Source organism: Saccoglossus kowalevskii, chromosome 13, assembly GCF_978046115.1.
Source record: "Saccoglossus kowalevskii chromosome 13, keSacKowa6.1, whole genome shotgun sequence".
Taxonomy (NCBI): Eukaryota; Metazoa; Hemichordata; class Enteropneusta; family Harrimaniidae; genus Saccoglossus; species Saccoglossus kowalevskii.
Window position 1 is genome coordinate 2,146,936 of NC_140653.1, and position 22,571 is coordinate 2,169,506.

At 34.5% G+C, this 22,571-nt stretch overlaps 1 protein-coding gene across 4 annotated transcripts in view; it reads left to right on the forward strand.

Annotated features, from left to right (window-relative positions):
- Window positions 1-22,571, forward strand: part of LOC144352019 (uncharacterized) — a 140,921-nt gene that overhangs the window by 67,895 nt on the left and 50,455 nt on the right. For 3 of the 4 annotated variants that reach the window (XM_085506854.1, XM_085506856.1, XM_085506855.1), the window contains exon 2: window positions 20,405-20,470. In XM_085506854.1, coding sequence (XP_085362980.1) covers window positions 20,405-20,470 — 66 coding nt within the window. Of the gene's footprint in view, window positions 1-9,759; window positions 10,030-20,404; window positions 20,471-22,571 lie in introns of those variants that run through there. The other variant, XM_085506857.1, reaches the window with a different exon arrangement.

Genomic DNA, 22,571 nt, shown 5'->3' on the forward strand with positions numbered 1-22,571 from the left:
TTAAATTTTTTTAGGTGGGTCGGTAAATAAATGTCAAGTAGTTTATAAGTGTACTGTTTAGAAGCCTGGTTTGGAAGATTGTTGTTTAGAAGAGAGAAAACATCCAGGAGGTGGACTGATAGCAAAACTTTTTCATGATGTTAAAGAGGGCTATTATACAAGTCATCTACTTTACTTAAAGCAGGGGAGTCGTCACTTGCGCATGTGTCAGATGGTCATAGCATGCCATTGTTTACAAACAAGCGCCATGAGTCTCTGCATTTTTAGAGTGTGTTATCGTCACTTGAAACTCAACTCCCGCGCGTGCACAGGTGAGGACTCTCTCGCTTTAAAATACTGGAAAAAAAAAGAATAAAAACAATTGTTGAATGCGAAAAAAAAAAATTAGAGACAAGATTTGCTGAAAAAAAAAAACCATATCAGATAGGGGAAACAAAAGTAGGCTTCATTTCAATCTTCCTGGCCCCACCCCAGAATAAGTTGTTATACCATTCTAGTGAAATTCTTACCATTTTTGATTCAACTGTCTGTTGAATTTGACTACCTCACACACAGGCATTGATAAATATGCTGCCAACTGGCAATGACAATAATTAAATAAATGTATAAAAAAATTAACTCACAAGATAATTTGTCTTTTGAATTATTATTATTCTGTCTCACTAAATCGAATTGTGAAAATAATCAAGCAATATTCAACATCAAAATTATAAGAAAGGATGACAAATCCTACAGGTTTATTGATCAACACAACCAATTACAACACACTGGCCAGGGCAACATTCTGAAAATTCAATCAGAACCAATTACAACACACTGGCCAGGGCAACATTCTGAAAATTCAATCAGAACCAATTACAACACACTGGCCAGGGCAACATTCTGAAAATTCAATCAGAACCAATTACAACACACTGGCCAGGGCAACATTCTGAAAATTCAATCAGAACCAATTACAACACACTGGCCAGGGCAACATTCTGAAAATTCAATCAGAACCAATTACAACACACTGGCCAGGGCAACATTCTGAAAATTCAATCAGAACCAATTACAACACACTGGCCAGGGCAACATTCTGAAAATTCAATCAGAACCAATTACAACACACTGGCCAGGGCAACATTCTGAAAATTCAATCAGTACCAATTACAACACACTGGCCAGGGCAACATTCTGAAAATTCAATCAGAACCAATTACAACACACTGGCCAGGGCAACATTCTGAAAATTCAATCAGAACCAATTACAACACACTGGCCAGGGCAACATTCTGAAAATTCAATCAGAACCAATTACAACACACTGGCCAGGGCAACATTCTGAAAATTCAATCAGAACCAATTACAACACACTGGCCAGGGCAACATTCTGAAAATTCAATCAGAACCAATTACAACACACTGGCCAGGGCAACATTCTGAAAATTCAATCAGAACCAAATTGTTCGGCTAATGGCAAGATACTTCTAACAAGGATATATTGTGAATGCTGTTGCATATAATATAATTATATTACTTGACATGCAAAAGGCTTCCAACTATATTTTGCTGACTATACAACTTTACCATATACACTTTTACTGTAAATTGTTTTCATCGATAGAAATTTCCACAGTTTGATTATTTTATGACATTCATAAAGACAACATTTTGTGAAAACAGCAGAGAATTTGCGAAAATATGTCTCACAAAATTAAAGGAATTTAAAGTATATATATTTATTCACATAATGTTCTTCTAATACAATACTGTTAAACCATTTATTTTATCTGACATTTATTTTTACTATCTTGAGCCTATTCACTGCGTTAAGTTTATGAATTTTCCAAAAACGCAACAAGTTCTATTGTTAAATTACATGTTCATGTGAATGTAATTTGAATAGCAAATTATTGATGAATAATCAATGCATTTACAGTATGTCAATCATTGTTAATGGTGGCTGAAAATACACAAATGCTAGTTACAATGTTTTATTTAGTTACAAGTAAAGTTAATGGTGTGTGACAGAATGGTCCCCAATGACCATGACTGCATTTGTGATTAAATTACAGTCCAGGTTAACACAAGGATTACAGTGATCTTCAGTTGTGAATGGCCTTTTAGAAGCTAGTTCATTTCTCACTTTCATATAATGTGCAGTGAAGAGTAGATGATAAATGCTGATTTTCAAACCAATAAAAAAAATTGTCATGGGAAATTGGATAATTACCTTTTTTTGCGAAATTCAAGATGGCTGCCATTAATCGAAAATATGAAATAGTCACTTTGAAGAAATCTATCTGAAGATGCTGTGTTCCAAAGTCACATAAGCTCTAAAGTTTTTAATGATGAATGTTAGTGTACATCATACAATAGATGCTACACACAAACAATTGGAAGTCCTGTAATATACATTTATATATAGATCCTCAGAATCTGTGTACATTTATTTTAGTGCGGAATACAAGGAATATATAGCTAAATTTTCAAACCATAACATATGGTATAACTGTCTTTGAGAAGTTCTTTGAAATGGGGAAGTAATAAAGTAATATACATGTAATAATAAGAATAATATAACAATAACAATAGACTTTCAGGCATGTAGGGCCTTGAAAATCTAAATATAATTTCTAAAACAATGAAATTTAAAGTCTCATATTTGTATGAATATGGATGATAGCTGAGTGGGCAATGGTTGTACAATAATAGACGATGGCTGAGTGGGCAATGGTTGTACAATAATGGACGATAGCTGAGTGGGCAATGATTGTACAATAATGGACGATAGCTGAGTGGGCAATGGTTGTACAATAATGGACGATAGCTGAGTGGGCAATGGTTGTACAATAATGGACAATGGCTGAGTGGGCAATGATTGTACAATAATGGACGATAGCTGAGTGGGCAATGGTTGTATAATAATGGACGATAGCTGAGTGGGCAATGGTTGTACAATAATGGATGATAGCTGAGTGGGCAATGGTTGTATAATAATGGACGATGGCTGAGTGGGCAATGGTTGTACAATAATGGACGATGGCTGAGTGGGCAATGGTTGTACAATAATGGACGATAGCTGAGTGGGCAATGGTTGTACAATAATGGACGATAGCTGAGTGGGCAATGGTTGTACAATAATAGACGATGGCTGAGTGGGCAATGGTTGTACAATAATGGACGATAGCTGAGTGGGCAATGGTTGTATAATAATGGACGATAGCTGAGTGGGCAATGGTTGTATAATAATGGACGATGGCTGAGTGGGCAATGGTTGTATAATAATGGATGATAGCTGAGTGGGCAATGGTTGTACAATAATGGACGATAGCTGAGTGGGCAATGGTTGTACAATAATGGACGATAGCTGAGTGGGCAATGGTTGTACAATAATGGACGATGGCTGAGTGGGCAATGGTTGTATAATAATGGACGATGGCTGAGTGGGCAATGGTTGTATAATAGTGGACGATGGCTGAGTGGGCAATGGTTGTATAATAATGGACGATAGCTGAGTGGGCAATGGTTGTACAATAATGGACGATAGCTGAGTGGGCAATGGTTGTACAATAATGGACGATGGCTGAGTGGGCAATGATTGTATAATAATGGACGATGGCTGAGTGGGCAATGGTTGTATAATAATGGACGATGGCTGAGTGGGCAATGGTTGTATAATAATGGACGATAGCTGAGTGGGCAATGGTTGTACAATAATGGACGATAGCTGAGTGGGCAATGGTTGTACAATAATGGACGATGGCTGAGTGGGCAATGGTTGTATAATAATGGACGATGGCTGAGTGGGCAATGGTTGTACAATAATGGACGATGGCTGAGTGGCAATGATTGTACAATAATGGACGATAGCTGAGTGGGCAATGGTTGTACAATAATGGATGATAGCTGAGTGGGCAATGGTTGTATAATAATGGACGATAGCTGAGTGGGCAATGGTTGTATAATAATGGACGATGGCTGAGTGGGCAATGGTTGTATAATAATGGACGATAGCTGAGTGGGCAATGGTTGTACAATAATGGACGATAGCTGAGTGGGCAATGGTTGTACAATAATGGACGATGGCTGAGTGGGCAATGGTTGTATAATAATGGACGATGGCTGAGTGGGCAATGGTTGTATAATAATGGACGATGGCTGAGTGGGCAATGGTTGTATAATAATGGATGATAGCTGAGTGGGCAATGGTTGTACAATAATGGACGATAGCTGAGTGGGCAATGGTTGTACAATAATGGACGATAGCTGAGTGGGCAATGGTTGTACAATAATGGACGATGGCTGAGTGGGCAATGGTTGTATAATAATGGACGATGGCTGAGTGGGCAATGGTTGTATAATAGTGGACGATGGCTGAGTGGGCAATGGTTGTATAATAATGGACGATAGCTGAGTGGGCAATGGTTGTACAATAATGGACGATAGCTGAGTGGGCAATGGTTGTACAATAATGGACGATGGCTGAGTGGGCAATGATTGTATAATAATGGACGATGGCTGAGTGGGCAATGGTTGTATAATAATGGACGATGGCTGAGTGGGCAATGGTTGTATAATAATGGACGATAGCTGAGTGGGCAATGGTTGTACAATAATGGACGATAGCTGAGTGGGCAATGGTTGTACAATAATGGATGATAGCTGAGTGGGCAATGGTTGTACAATAATGGACGATAGCTGAGTGGGCAATGATTGTATAATAATGGACGATGGCTGAGTGGGCAATGGTTGTATAATAATGGACGATGGCTGAGTGGGCAATGGTTGTATAATAATGGACGATAGCTGAGTGGGCAATGGTTGTACAATAATGGACGATAGCTGAGTGGGCAATGGTTGTATAATAATGGACGATAGCTGAGTGGGCAATGGTTGTACAATAATGGACGATAGCTGAGTGGGCAATGGTTGTACAATAATGGACGATAGCTGAGTGGACAATGGTTGTACAATAATGGATGATAGCTGAGTGGGCAATGGTTGTATAATAATGGACGATAGCTGAGTGGGCAATGGTTGTATAATAATGGACGATAGCTGAGTGGGCAATGGTTGTATAATAATGGCTGAGTGGGCAATGGTTGTATAATAATGGACGATAGCTGAGTGGGCAATGGTTGTACAATAATGGACGATAGCTGAGTGGGCAATGATTGTATAATAATGGACGATAGCTGAGTGGGCAATGGTTGTATAATAATGGCTGAGTGGGCAATGGTTGTATAATAATGGACGATAGCTGAGTGGGCAATGGTTGTACAATAATGGACGATAGCTTAGTGGGCAATGGTTGTATAATAATGGACGATAGCTGAGTGGGCAATGGTTGTACAATAATGGACGATAGCTGAGTGGGCAATGGTTGTACAATAATGGACGATGGCTGAGTGGGCAATGGTTGTATAATAATGGACGATGGCTGAGTGGGCAATGGTTGTATAATAGTGGACGATGGCTGAGTGGGCAATGGTTGTATAATAATGGACGATAGCTGAGTGGGCAATGGTTGTACAATAATGGACGATAGCTGAGTGGGCAATGGTTGTACAATAATGGACGATGGCTGAGTGGGCAATGATTGTATAATAATGGACGATGGCTGAGTGGGCAATGGTTGTATAATAATGGACGATGGCTGAGTGGGCAATGGTTGTATAATAATGGACGATAGCTGAGTGGGCAATGGTTGTACAATAATGGACGATAGCTGAGTGGGCAATGGTTGTACAATAATGGATGATAGCTGAGTGGGCAATGGTTGTACAATAATGGACGATAGCTGAGTGGGCAATGATTGTATAATAATGGACGATGGCTGAGTGGGCAATGGTTGTATAATAATGGACGATGGCTGAGTGGGCAATGGTTGTATAATAATGGACGATAGCTGAGTGGGCAATGGTTGTACAATAATGGACGATAGCTGAGTGGGCAATGGTTGTATAATAATGGACGATAGCTGAGTGGGCAATGGTTGTACAATAATGGACGATAGCTGAGTGGGCAATGGTTGTACAATAATGGACGATAGCTGAGTGGACAATGGTTGTACAATAATGGATGATAGCTGAGTGGGCAATGGTTGTATAATAATGGACGATAGCTGAGTGGGCAATGGTTGTATAATAATGGACGATAGCTGAGTGGGCAATGGTTGTATAATAATGGCTGAGTGGGCAATGGTTGTATAATAATGGACGATAGCTGAGTGGGCAATGGTTGTACAATAATGGACGATAGCTGAGTGGGCAATGATTGTATAATAATGGACGATAGCTGAGTGGGCAATGGTTGTATAATAATGGCTGAGTGGGCAATGGTTGTATAATAATGGACGATAGCTGAGTGGGCAATGGTTGTACAATAATGGACGATAGCTTAGTGGGCAATGGTTGTATAATAATGGACGATAGCTGAGTGGGCAATGGTTGTATAATAATGGACGATAGCTGAGTGGGCAATGGTTGTATAATAATGGACGATGGCTGAGTGGGCAATGGTTGTATAATAATGGATGATAGCTGAGTGGGCAATGGTTGTATAATAATGGACGATAGCTGAGTGGGCAATGGTTGTATAATAATGGACGATGGCTGAGTGGGCAATGGTTGTATAATAATGGACGATAGCTGAGTGGGCAATGGTTGTATAATAATGGACGATAGCTGAGTGGGCAATGGTTGTACAATAATGGACGATGGCTGAGTGGGCAATGGTTGTACAATAATGGACGATGGCTGAGTGGGCAATGGTTGTACAATAATGGGCGATAGCTGAGTGGGCAATGGTTGTATAATAATGGGCGATAGCTGAGTGGGCAATGATTCACCTATTATATATAAAGTTGATTTTCTGATTCGAAATAATTTGTATGTTACACATAATTTCCATAGGCTTCATTATTGACTGCATTGTATTGGAAGTACCAGATATTATTGATTTAAAGATGACTACCAAAGGATTTTCTCAGCATTGATACAATCTGATACTATTCAATGATTTTCTGCCTACCTCAGTATCTTTATGTATACATACATGTCACAGGGTCTGTATTCATGAGTGAATGAACATATGATATGACCACTAAGCATTTGTTTAGAACAAGGGTGTGGAATATGTGCTTCTATGAGCAACATATTTTATCACAACCTACTTGTTATAACTGTGGTTACGGCAATGAGGTACTGGTGGGATGGTAGAAAATATTTACACAACTATATGTACTACAACAAATTATGTTCATACTTACCGGCGTCAATTGTGAGTCATTAGGTGCATTCTGCAAGTTGGCAATAACTAAATAGACATTGAATGCAATATTTAACTACACATACTGATCTGGTTTGTACAATTGATTTGAAGCTTGCACAGACAATGACGTATCCAGTCAGAAGAAGCAGACTGCAAGTTTGTTCTTACTGTGTCCAGGATACTTTTATGTCTGGCCTTCTGGGCATTGTGAGAGTCAAATAATTTAATCAGACTGGCTGCATTAAACACAGTCTTAGTCATTTTGGTCCACACCTCACCAGGTGCATATATCTGTTTAATATCAAAGCTTTGTAGTCTGGCCTAAAAGCGAATTATATACCCCAATCTTTTACCAGTGGTTGCTAGGCAATAACATCATGTCCTCGTACAAAAATGAAGTAGGACTGAACAACTGTTTCAAGATATGAATGCATAGTTCAATGTTGAACACTATCAATAAAATTAATTGTTTCTTAGCCAGATAACATGTAACAGCATCACAATAGTAGTATAGTAATGTTTTATTGTATCTTTTAGAAAAAGAACATTTCTATCAGTTGTTAGCAATAAATATATGGGTAATAAAAACTAAAAAGTAATACATGTAAAAGTAATATCAAAAGAAAATTATGCAATTTCATTTCATGTTGTGAAGCACTTGTTTACAAAACTTCCAATGCTTTTGATCATTTCCTCATATACATGTATATTTTTAGTTCCACTGTCGAGCGGAGCTTATCATATGAGTGTTGTCCTCTGTCGTCAGCATCCGTCGTCGTCCGTGTCAATATTTTAGTTTTCCGACTTCTTCTTGAAAACTACAAGCCTGAATGCTTTGATACTTGGTGTATATGTACCTTGGGTAGACCTCTCTTAGATTTGTTCATTTCATGATGATATCTTCAATTCCCTAATTTTGGTGAATATTTTTGTCATTTTTGGTAAAAAGTGATATTTTTGACTTCTTGTTGAAAACCGCAAGTCCAATCGCTTTTAAATTACATATATAGGTACTAGATGTGGACTTCTCTCAGATTTGTCTTGTTGCTTTTTATATATATATTGTTCATTTTCTAATGATATCTTCAGTTCTTTAATTGTAATGTGCATTGCTAACAGCTGAGCTATCTCAGCCGTCAGGCTTGTTTAGTATATGTATATGTACATTTGATATGACATCTTGTACAATTTGCGTTTCAAAGTAATACAACCCATCAATTTTAAAACAGATTCAGATTTAGTATTGAAATGAAATGGTCATCAAAATACATGCCCAGATATTATTACTTCCCTGTCTGATCAATATATACAGATACACATTGGAATTTGAGCATGGTAGCAAATGTGTTCTGTTTTTTTCTGGAATCTCTTGTAGTCTTATCACTACTTACAACAGTACTCATGAACGTGATTGAGCAAGTCATACAAGTTTTCCAGGGTATGAGATAAAAGTACATCATCATCAGCATACAGATATATAGACAATTTATTAGCTCTGCTGTCGACAAAGTCAACACAGCAGAGGTGTTCAAATTACTGATTGTCTGTCGTCGTCCGTTGCCAACTTTACAATTTCAACTTCTTCTTCAAAACCGCAAGTCAGAATGTTTTCAAATTTGATATGCAAGTACCTTGGATGTTGATGTTTTTTTCTCAGATTTGTTCATTTCATGTCAAAATCTCAAATTCTCTATTTTCGGTGAATACTTTTGGTAAAAAGTGATATTTTCGACTTTTTGTTAAAAACCGCGAGTCCAATTGCTTTGATATTACATTTATAGATACTACATGTGGACCTGTCTCAGATTTGTTCATTTCATGATGATATCTTCAATTCTCTACTTTTGGTGAATATTTTTGTCATTTTATTTTCTAATGATATCTTCAGTTCTTTAATTGAAATGTGCCTTGATAACAGCGGAGCTATCTCAGCCGACAGTCTGCTTGTTTTGACTTCTTGTTAAAAACCACAAGTCTGATTGCTTTGATACTATACATATAGGTACCTCAGGTAAACCTCTCTCAGATTTGTTCATTTCATGATGATATCTTCAATTCTCTAATTTTAATGAATATTTTTGTCATTTTTGGTAAAAAGTGATATTTTTGAATTCTTGTTGAAAACAGCAAGTCTGATTACTCTACATACTATACATATTGTTCATTTTCTAATGATATCTTCAGTTCTTTAATTAAAATGTGCCTTGCTAACAGTGGAGCTATCTCAGCCGACAGGCTGCTTGTTGTAATTTTTGGTCAAAAACGTTATTTTCAACTTCTTCTTGAAAACTTTGCAACAAAATCAAGAAAGTTGGTGTCTTTCGATATTAAAGCAGCTAGCATTAAGTTAGCATTAAAACGTAAATCAGCTTTTGGAGTTTGTATAATATGTGACACTAACTGCATACACAAGAATGTGGTGTAAATATATTTATATAAACAAGTGATAGTTGCCATGTAACTGACTGTTATTGTACTTTACATCACCAATTGTCTTGGTAATTTCTACAGCCACGTCATGGTTACATTGTGTGTCAACAATAGACCAATGATCAAAGCAGTGAAATGAATCTCTACTTGTTTTACATGCATGAATTCATCATGATCACTTGTTGAATTTCCCTTACTAACCACCTGCAATCTGTCAGGAATCTAAATCTGGAAATATTGTCTTCCAATTCAAAGTATTTCTGCCATAAGAGAATATGAATGTTGTGAAGTGTAGATGGAAGTTGCACAGTCTGAATAATGAGAAGACATCTACATGTAATTGTAAGTTGTTTTGGTTTAGTAATTCTGTTTTACTTCCTCATTACACTGTTGTACTTTGCTATTAGACAATAAGTTAACTCACAAAAATGAGTTTCATAATAGAACTTAATTTTGTCAAAATTTAAACTATAACCTTTACTATATCAAAATATAGTATAGCAGCTACTTGGGGTACATGATGGTGAGGAAATACAACATCTTCATTATCCCATATATACCTTAATGACTTGCAACTAAATATCATTACAGGATTGCCCACTTATCTACATCCAATCATCTCACACGTACTACTCTGGTATATCATCAATGTGTTTTCTTCTGGAATAATCAATTTGTGTTAAATGCAGTAATGTTGCAATTGATGCTAAATTGTTATTCACTTCTCATCTGTGAGTTGTTCCTACAATTGTATTCAGAAACTACCATTTGGCAAAAGTAAAATATTAAAAATCATGAAATATAATAATACCATATTACTAACTCCTCTATTTAGAGTATAATCAGACCCTGCTATGATGATTATGGTTGCTATGGCAATCAGTGCTTTTAGAAACCCCTGCCTGTTCTGTTCACAAGATTACTTATAGTGAATCATGCTGATTTCAACAAATGTTTGTGTTGTATCTTTTGTGGTTCAATGATTAATTACTTTTAAATTACTGGTATTCATACAAAAATTGATTGCTGCTGTCATGCTAAATTTACAACTTTAATACAAAGGCCTGATTGACCTTTTAAAATTTCTACAAATGTCACAAGTATTTGTTGCTTTGTAGATGCATGTACATGTAGCCTATATTTGCTCTATTAGTAGTTCATACACTATTATGTAACATAGGTGTCTATGGTCAAAATATGTCATATTTTAATGATCCAGCATGCAATATAACATATAAACCAAAAACGTCATTGTATACTAAATCATTAAAATAATACTTATTTTGACGCATTTGTTTTACATGCTATAAACACAATTGCTTTATTTTATTTAAAAAAATAAATAAAATGTTTAACGTCAACAGCATATATATAAATGAATTCTCTAAAATAAATTTTAATATTCATTAAATGAACAAAACAATAAAAAACCCAACACTAATTAATTTTCAATTATTACAAAATATCAGCATCTCCTTCTTGTTTATACAAGTTGTATTTCAACATGTAGATTGCAGTATTTATTTATTTATTTATTTGTTTGTTTGTTTGTTTGTTTGTTTGTATGATCACCACATTCTTCTACAGTCACAGCATAATCTCTGTAAATGCAAATAAATTTAATATTTTTGTGAAAATGATTGAAATAAAACATCAATAATAAAATAAATAAATTTATGAAAAAAGTTGACAAATCAATGGTTTAATTTGATATATGTTTATATGAAATTCTCAGGTGTTAAATTATGTGTTGCGTTTAATATAGACTAAGAAATCTAGATACAATGACTGTATAAACTAATATGATCAGAATTTGCTAAAAAAATGCAATTTAATCTGTTCCTTCCTTTGAAAAAAAAACTGTAGTGCTTTTGAATAATTATGTAAATTAGTCTTGACTGGTGGCCTCTCCATACTTGCATAAAAAGCTTTTCATTTCAAACCATTGCTTCACGTACATTCACCACCTTCAGGGTAAACACCAGTGTGGTTAGGGATACTGTGTGATATTTTAAGGTAATGTCATTTTCTATTTGTTCAATGATTTCATTTATGAATTTAAAATATTCAGACAGCTGTATAACCATGTAATTCTGCATGGTTGTTTGTGTACATGATTTTAGACTATGGCAAAAATTGACTTGATGTTGTCAACATATGTATCATATGCGTCTTTATAAGATTTCTGCTAAGATTCAAAATGATTATGCTAGCTAGGCTGTGATGAAGACTTATAAAAGATAAGATTCCAAAATATGAAAATATGAATTCTTAATGCTATACTAAACATTTAATTTCACTCGTAAATCTGAGTCATGTTATTTTTAAAATATGTGTATTGAATGTTGGAATGGAAATGATAAATTTCTCAACATAGGGAATGGAATGACATTGTAAATTTGAAATGTGACCTTTGACCCCTTGAAGACTGATTGACTTTCAGTCAGTTGTTAGGGTACTGTAGCGCTGTACACTGGCTGTTATCTGAAGAACCATTTAGTGCAGTATACATTTGAAATTCTTACACATAAAAAAAACAATAATGGAAGATTACTGAACACTACTGAGATGTGTGTTGTAGATGTTATACCTGTTTATCGTAACATCAAATTAATTTATTTTAAAGCTATAATAGTTTACATCAAAACTAATCATTACACTAATATGGAGTGGTGTCTATACAGATTCTACTCAATCAATGCTAGCTAATTTGTAAAATTCTGTATTGGCTGTGTATGTACGTTAACTGAACTGCTTTTTCTGCATCCAATCAATGTTTGTCTTGTTGACATGCAATATATGGCCTACAATAGTAAACACATTTATGTGTTGAGATGATAATAAGGAAACCATATGACTATATAAATTAACCAGGTCTGCTTTGCATATAATAATAGTCATAGAATTAGACCTACTCAAAGCTGTAATAGAGGTATGTTTGAAATGTTTGTGTGTAATTGCATCAGTTTATTCAGCATAGTGTGACAAAAAGTCATTATATGGTACTTAACAGAGGATGGAAAAACAAAAATACATTGATTCAAGCCTTATGTACAATCTAGTAACATTTTCTATAAATGGCTGGTGTATTATGTATTTTACTGTTTTTGTTTGTTTTTGAAGTATTTGGAATTTTGAATGATGTTCATAAAAACAGACCCTGCAGTGTCATGTATATTCTCCTCCATGAAGTGTGAGCATTGATTGACTGACTAGATTGACCACCTGGATTGACCACCTGGATTGACCAACAACCCACTGGATTGATTGACTAGATTGACCACCTGGATTGACCAACAACCCACTGGATTGATTGACTGACTAGATTGACCACCTGGATTGACCAACAACCCACTGGATTGATTGACTGACTAGATTGACCACCTGGATTGACCAACAACCCACTGGATTGATTGACTGACTAGATTGACCACCTGGATTGACCAACAACCCACTGGATTGATTGACTGACTAGATTGACTACCTGGATTGACCAACAACCCACTGGATTGATTGACTGACTAGATTGACCACCTGGATTGACCAACAACCCACTGGATTGATTGACTGACTAGATTGACCACCTGGATCGACCAGCAACCCACTGGATTGATTGACTGACTAGATTGACCACCTGGATTGACCAACAACCCACTGGATTGATTGACTGACTAGATTGACCACCTGGATTGACCAACAACCCACTGGATTGATTGACTGACTAGATTGACCACCTGGATTGACTAACAACCCACTGGATTGATTGACTGACTAGATTGACCACCTGGATTGACCAACAACCCACTGGATTGATTGACTGACTAGATTGACCACCTGGATTGACCAACAACCCACTGGATTGACTGACTAGATTGACCACCTGGATTGACCAGCAACCCACTGGATTGATTGACTGACTAGATTGACCACATGGATTGACCAACAACCCACTGGATTGATTGACTGACTAGATTGACCACCTGGATTGACCAACAACCCACTGGATTGATTGACTGACTAGATTGACCACCTGGATTGACCAACAACCCACTGGATTGATTGACTGACTAGATTGACCACCTGGATTGACCAACAACCCACTGGATTGATTGACTGACTAGATTGACCACCTGGATTGACCAACAACCCACTGGATTGATTGACTGACTAGATTGACCACCTGGATTGACCAACAACCCACTGGATTGATTGACTGGGTTGATTGACTAGAATGCAAAATTATACCTGTTTCCTGATTTTACCTTTCCTCTGGTTTTATCAGGCCTGAATTTTTAACAGAATTTGTTGAGCATTTAGTGTTCATCAATAATGAGGTGTAATTACATCAGCTTGATATTAAGTCTATATAGTGTCAAAGTCAAGGTCCAAAGGAAAAAATTGTTTGTTTCTCATCCCAACAAAATTTGAAAAAAGATGCAGTTTTAATTTTGTTTTTGTATTTAAGATTGCACACATTAATGGTTTATTTGGATAGTGTACATGTATGTAACACACTCTATCGGTATGCAAATTTGTAAAAAAAAAAAATGTGCAGTATAAGTTTCAAACTGGTGTATCTGCTATGACGAAAAGCAAACATGGGGGGGGGGGGGTGCTAATTCACAATAAATAACCAGGACAAGTTTGTATGACCCATATACTCCTCTAAACATTTTAAACTGTTCTTGTATTTTATAAATGATTCACCAGTACCTTCATGATTAATGAAGTAATATAAACTATGAAGGGTTCAGTTATATATTCATAAGTTCAAGAAGAATATGTATTCTATTTCATTTTTACCTTGCCCGTACAATCAAAGATGGAAGGGAAAGGTATATTAAGGGAAAAATTTTTGTCCGCCGTTGTCGTGCACAATAACTTTACTAATTCTATTCCAAACTTTGTCACCTTATTCATCAGCAACAGATGTCCTGTAGGGCTCATACCACTAATTGAATTTCCATAGACGACAATGTTAACATATGACGAGATTGCTATATGAAAATGACAAAGAAAGTTGAAAATATGGCTCAAAAATGGGAAATCAACATGCCAGTAATCAACCATATGAAAAAAACTAACATGTTGGCCAGCTCAAACTCTTGCAAATCTCAGGTAAACAAGACACACCTACTGTATTTGGATTGCACCAAGAGAAATCACTGGGAAAACACCAAGATTAGAACATCCATTAACACACAGAATAAACCCACAGGTACACAGCCGCTAAGTAGTAAACAAAAGACCACATGTTGGTCTCACCTCTGACCCAGGTGATTACGCCCTCAAACAGGGAGCACCTGAGAAAAATAATATTTAAAAGATTTCATTGGTTCTTGCTAGGCATTTAAATTGAGGGCTACGAGCAGCCATTGGTTAATTAGTGGCATGAGACCTGTATGAAAATATCATGCAAAAATTGAGAAAATCTAATAAAATATTTTGACTGTTTCTACTTGACTGACCACTGGTGATACGCATCAAAGGTCACTGATCTCAGTGGAAATATGCATTGTTGTATGTGTTCAATGAAGCAAATCATTTATCTTGTAATAATATCCTTGGTATTGTATCTCCCAAATCCCATGGGAATACTATACTGGGTTTCAAAACCAACAAACTCAACAAATGTTGTATCCACATTTTGAAAAAAAAATTGTACTAAAATATATGCATTCTGTATTTGACAAACAGTTCATTCGACAAATGAAAATTCACAGGAATTTGTTTCAGTTATTAGAACAGAATGATAGAGCTTTTATAATACTAATTTAAAAACTCACTTCAAAAACAAAGATTGCAGTGTTTGAAAATATGGATTCTCAGGAGGCAACAGTACTGTTGACTTCTCTCTCCACTAACTATTTATGTTGATTTGCATACAAAGCAGGATTTGCAACATGATAGCTATTCATAGAGGGCGTTTGTTTTTTACTTTTCATATAATACAGTAGTCACACAATGAGGCAGTTCATATTTGTCTCAGTGAATCATAAATTTTTGACATACACCTGTATAAAACACTTGAACAAAAGCCAGCTAAGATTTTCTATTATCTTGTATGTTTTATGATTCTATTCATGTCTAAATGCAGCACTTTTTTTCTGCTATAAGTCATTTGTTTTTATACTAAAATATCTGAATTACTTTAAATAAAGCTGGAAATTATGTTCCTTAAAATAATTAAACAAATTAGGCACCAATGTTTTTGTAAGATACTTTCATCTATCAAGGACATTTGGTAGATTGATTCCCCACTGTTGGTTCAACCCCAAAACTTGTTTGTATTCAAAATTAATTATGACAATGCATATTTATATTGAAACAAACTATAATAAGGAGAATTATATGATATAACAAAGGGTAAGGTCACCAAAGTTCAACTATGTTTTAAATAGGGTATGTTTATATATATTGAACATGTAAAATAATTGTTTAAAGGTTGATATGAACTCAACTTTATTATAGTTACTCTGTTGCTGCTTGAAAATTACAATTATAGTAGATTTATGGTAGTAATGTAATGACAGTTTCAATCATGCTTGAACACCAGGGAATTGATTGTCTTCAGTACTAGTCTATTATATCTTTTCTGTTTTTTGAGACAATAATTGTACTTGGCTCTCAATATTCATTTCATGATGTGATTTACTGTGTCACAGTTAAATCATGACAACTGAAAATAATTCATGTGTAAGTGTAAAACGGACTAGTATACATGGCCTGTACAAGATTTTGGATAAACTCTCTTAATAGCAGGATCTTTTAATATACTGTAAAATGACTAATTTTCACTGGGTTAAAATTTTGGTGATTTACCATTTCAGGCATATTCAGTGGGTTTTAAATTCACGGTTTTATCATTTAGATAATGTGTTATATGCTAAATTTTACATATTCACTGGGTTTTAATTTAGCGCATTTTCCAGTCAGCGAAATAAGCAAAATTAAAACCTAGTGAATAATTAACCCCTTTACAGCATAAAGTATATAACATGAGTTCCAGACATATTTTTATAAAGTCATAATTAAAAATACCATTGGTTTATACCTGCTATATACAACGTATTAGGCAGGGTTAATTGCTTTTTAACATTTCTGAGACCTAGTATATAGCTTAATATTAATTGCCCTGCGTCTGCTTATTCCAACCAAAAACATAAATGTTGAGCAATTTAATGACGTAGTTATTATTTACAGCCAATATATATATAGTGTATGTGAAATAAATACTACAGGTAGATTTGTCTTTTTGGTAATAAATTACAATGATAATAATGTCCAAATAAGTAATATTTTAATAATTTATTATACAAGAACTGCATTTTCAGAATATATGCGACTTGTAATAGTCTAAGTGCAAATACAATATCTGTATGTATAGTAATTGAATCAATGAAAAAAAATTGAGCTACAATATACTGGTGTTTCATTTGAGCTACAATATACTGGTGTTTCATTTGAGCTACAATATACTGGTGTTTCATTTGAGCTACAATGTACTGGTGTTTCATTTGAGTTACAATGTACTGGTGTTTTTATTTGAGCTACAATGTACTGGTGTTTCATTTGAGCTACATTGTACTGGTGTTTCATTTGAGCTACAATGTACTGGTGTTTCATTTGAGCTACAATGTACTGGTGTTTCATTTGAGCTACAATGTACTGGTGTTTCATTTGAGCTACAATGTACTGGTGTTTCATTTGAGCTACAATGTACTGGTGTTTCATTTGAGCTACAATGTACTGGTGTTTCATTTGAGCTACAATGTACTGGTGTTTCATTTGAGCTACAATGTACTGGTGTTTCATTTGAGCTACAATGTACTGGTGTTTCATTTGAGCTACAATGTACTGGTGTTTCATTTGAGCTACAATGTACTGGTGTTTCATTTGTTTCACTCATTAATCTTCTGTCATTTATCTGTCATTGTCTAACATTCTGTTGCTATAGTAACCCCTTCGAACTAGAACCCTGACTAGTATGCATAATGTATCTCTAATGAATATTGATTTTAATCCTAAATATCTTTGTGTATCTGACAGTTACCTGTATTTGTAGTTAATGTGATCAGCTGGAACAAGTTTGGATTGCATGCCACTTTAAATCTATATAATGTATCTGTATGTCAAAATATAGTCAAATAGGGTGGGGCATGCTGTGGAAAACTCAGTCATTGGGTTTTTCATAGCATTATGAGTATTGGTAATGCAATAAAGCAATAATAATAACGCTATAAAGTTAATGACATTTTTTGGGGATTTTGTAAAACTTTGGACTCAACAAACCCATGTTTATATTTATACCTATACTGGTAACTATTTATAAAGCTACTATTTTCATTGAAATCCAAACAAGGCAATTTCTTGCCAGAACAAAGCACTTAATTATGTCAATGTCACAACAGTTATAAATACGTCTAATTTTGTTTTGTTTACTTATTTGTATATCCAATTCCAACATCATCACAAATAATGTGTTACATATTGCTTAGTAACGTACATTATTTGAAACAAACTGTTTTACATATTTAGTTATTGACACAACACCTGGTGAAAGCCTCGATCTTGCTAGCCCTAAATGACTTGCATAACATTATCATCAGGCAATACATTTCATGATTTACATGTATTTCCCTTTTAAATAGTGATATGTTGAACAGTTTTAAGTATTTATTAGAAGTTATGTTTGCTGTGTATTTAAAAGAATTGACCAGCAGACAACATAATAACAATCCAAAAATGACGGCCATGTACAGAACAGCTTTATTTGCATAATCTAAAAATAGCATAGTTACTAAGTAATGTAGAGGGCGCTGTTGTCAAATTAACTTGCATAGTAAAGTACATTACAATGTTCTTATGACAATTAAGATATTAGAATATTACTTCCAGTACATGTATGTACCTGCCAAAATTGATAGCAGCAAAAGTGATTCATCATTCACAACAACTATCTATTAATCTCTTAATCTTTGCAGATTAGATTCATATGCATTTGAACAAAATGGATTTCCCCTTTTTATTAGCTCCGCTGTCGACTTTGTCGTGCGGAGCTTATCATATGAGTGATTGTCCGTCGTCGTCCATCGTTTCTTCGTCCGTGTCAATGTTTTACTTTTTCGACTTCTTCTTGAAAACTAAAAACCTGAATGCTTTGATACTTGGTGTATATGTACCTTGGGTAGACCTCTCTCAGATTTGTTCATTTCATGATCATATCTTCAATTCTCTAATTTTGGTGAATATTTTTGTCATTTTTGGTAAAAAGTGATATTTTCAACTTCTTGTTAAAAACCGCAAGTCCAATTGCTTTGATATTACTTATATAGGTACTACATGTGGACCACTCTCAAATTTGTTCATATTGTAATGATATCTTTAATTCTCAAATTTTGGTGAATATTTTTGTCATTTTTGGTAAAAAGTGATATTTTCGACTTCTTGTTAAAAACCACGAGTCCAATTGCTTTGATATTACATATATAGGTACTACATGTGGACCACTCTCAAATTTGTTCGTATTGTAATGATATTGTCAATTCTCTAATTTTGGTGAATATTTTTGTCATTTTTGGTAAAAAGTGATATTTTCAACTTCTTGTTAAAAACCGCAAGTCCAATTGCTTTTATATTACATTTATAGGTACTACATGTGCACCTCTCTCAGATTTGTTCATTTGTAATGATATCTTTAATTCTCTAATTTTGGTGAATATTTTTGTAATTTTTGGTAAAAAGTGATATTTTTGACTTCTTGTTAAAAACCACAATTACAATTGCGTTGATATTACATATATAGATACTACATGTGGACCACCTTCAAATTTGTTCATTTTGTAATGATATCATCAATTCTCTAATTTTGGTGAATATTTTTGTCATTTGTGGTAAAAAGTGATATTTTCTTCTTGTTAAAAACCACAATCATTTATGGTGAAAAATGATATTTTTGAATTCTTGTTGAAAACAGCAAGTCCCATTGCATTGATACTATACATATTGTTCATTTTCTAATGATATCTTCTGTTCTTTAATTGAAATGTGCATTGCGGAGCTATCTCAGCAGAGAGGCTGCTTGTATAATAACAATTAATCCTTTTGATTTCTTGTACAACTTTATCTTATTGGACATTACCACTTCAATGAAGGTGAAACATATTGCATCCTAATTAATTTAAAATATTTGTGTGTACATGATGTAGTGTTTGCCTTGCATCCAGTTTTGATTTATAGTAGATATAGTAGGACTGTATGATAACTATATATTCAGCACTGACTAAGTTTGAAAGTACTTCAGATATGGTTAATAAAACAGATCTATTAAATATAAATATCGGCCAAACAAATCATCTGACTATAAGAATTGGGAAATGTATGAATATATTAACACTGTAGTCAATATATTTTGTTTATATAAATAACACTCTAGCAGCTAACCAATATGTTGTCAGTTTTCTTGTTTAACTCAGATCAGATATTTGATCTTTGTCATCCTAGGAGTGAAATCAGGACAAAAGTTGCTGTTATCCAGTACCTGTATACAGTGATTATAAATGTCAAGTGATTTTTACAGATTTGATTCAAATAATCAAAATCTTAAAGGGTTATTTCAATAAACTTTGTGAACACTATATCATTTTGATTGAAACAAGTAGTATTGAGGAAGGTTGAATTTTATTTTATTTATATTTTTCTGTCTTGTTCCTTACAGAGTAACAGGTGCTTTCTCGAAAACTAGAACGCGGTCATCAATATCATCAGAGAAAAGTGGATCAAGGTAAGTTATTAACGTTGGAAAGTCATTGCAAGACACACTTAACCAAAAGTAGCCAGACAACTATTATCCAGTCAGTAGCCAGTCCATTATTATAAAAAAAGAAAAGTAAATATATTATTATTATAATCCATAAAAATAATTGGGTTAAGTTTAATTGAGATGAGACCCTACAATTGAAGAAAGTACTTATAAATTTGTGTGCTTTGCAAGCATTACATTGAATGAGGGGAATGAATTTGTTGCCATAATTACCAAAATAATATTGATAATGAAGATTTTTTTTTTTTTTACGAATGATCAAGTATGTCTCACTGGCGGCCATTTTGGTCCTCAAAATTGCTCAATTCTGATACTTAAACATTTCCAAGGCCATACCTCAGAGATGAACAGGGTGATTTCATTCAAACTTTGTGCATGTCAGAATTTTTTTGAGACTGGAACAAAATGGCCGACTTGCAGCCATTTTTTTCTAATATCCTAAAATAGCAGTCTGTAAATTTGTCCAGAATCATTTCTATCAGAAGAACACAGCTTTGTATCAGGATAATACATACTGGGTTACAACTGCACATCATTATAGCAACTAATATTCTGGGATGGCTTGCATGATTTTATTCAATAGTTCAAAATACTAAATTTTGGTTGCACATTGCCCGTATATTTTTAGCTTGACTGTCAACAAAGCAAAGCAGCTCATATTACTGATTCTCTGTTGTTGACTGTCTGCATCAACTTCACATTTTTGACTTTTTTAAAATGTCATGTGAGTGGACCTCTCTCAGATTTAGATTTGTTCATTTTGTGATGTCTTAAAATCTCTAATTTTGATGAATATTATTGTAATTTTTTGTAAAAAGTGCTATTTTTCACTTCTTCTTTAAAAAGGGGCTAGCTTGATAACTTTGATTTATTTATTTTGTTGACAATACCTCCACTTCAGTTCTCTAATTTTAGTGAATATTTTGGTTAAAAAATGCTATTTTTGACTTTTGCTTAAAAACTGCAAGCCCCACTTTAGATAGACAGATTTGTTGCAGTTTTGTGACATAAAATTTAGTGAATATTTTTGGTAGCAAATGCCATTTTTGACTGTAATGTAAACAAAGAAAAGTGTCTGATTATGATGCCATTAACCTGAAACATGTCAATATGTGCATGTACTTTATTCCATATATTTAACTTTATTTAACAATTCATACATGTAGAGGCTTAAAAAACAATTTAATTCAACAGAAGAACTAGTTTTCAAGATAAACTTGTGCTAAATAAAATAAAAGTTAGAGACTTTAAAAGCCACTGGTGGCTAATAAGAAGATAATAATAAAGCTATTTGTTAAAAACATCAACTCTTAAATAATAAAGTATGTCTATATGTATAAACTAATCAGTGATGAATTGTTCAAACATTTATTCTCATCAACTAAGCTTACTTTAATCGGCCTAATTGTCTGCTTACACACACACTTAATACAGCCTAACTGATATGTCAGCTTACACACACACTCAATACAGCCTAACTGATATGTCAGCTTACACACACTCAATACAGCCTAACTGATATGTCAGCTTACACACACTCAATACAGCCTAACTGATATGTCAGCTTACACACACACTCAATACAGCCTAACTGATATGTCAGCTTACACACACTCAATACAGCCTAACTGATATGTCAGCTTACACACACTCAATACAGCCTAACTGATATGTCAGCTTACACACACACTCAATACAGCCTAACTGATATGTCAGCTTACACACACTCAATACAGCCTAACTGATATGTCAGCTTACACACACTCAATACAGCCTAACTGATATGTCAGCTTACACACACTCAATACAGCCTAACTGATAAGTCAGCTTACACACACTCAATACAGCCTAACTGATATGTCAGCTTTACACACACACTCAATACAGCCTAACTGATATGTCAGCTTACACACACACTCAATACAGCCTAACTCATATGTCAGCTTACACACACTCAATACAGCCTAACTGATATGTCAGCTTACACACACTCAATACAGCCTAACTGATATGTCAGCTTACACACACACTCAATACAGCCTAACTGATATGTCAGCTTACA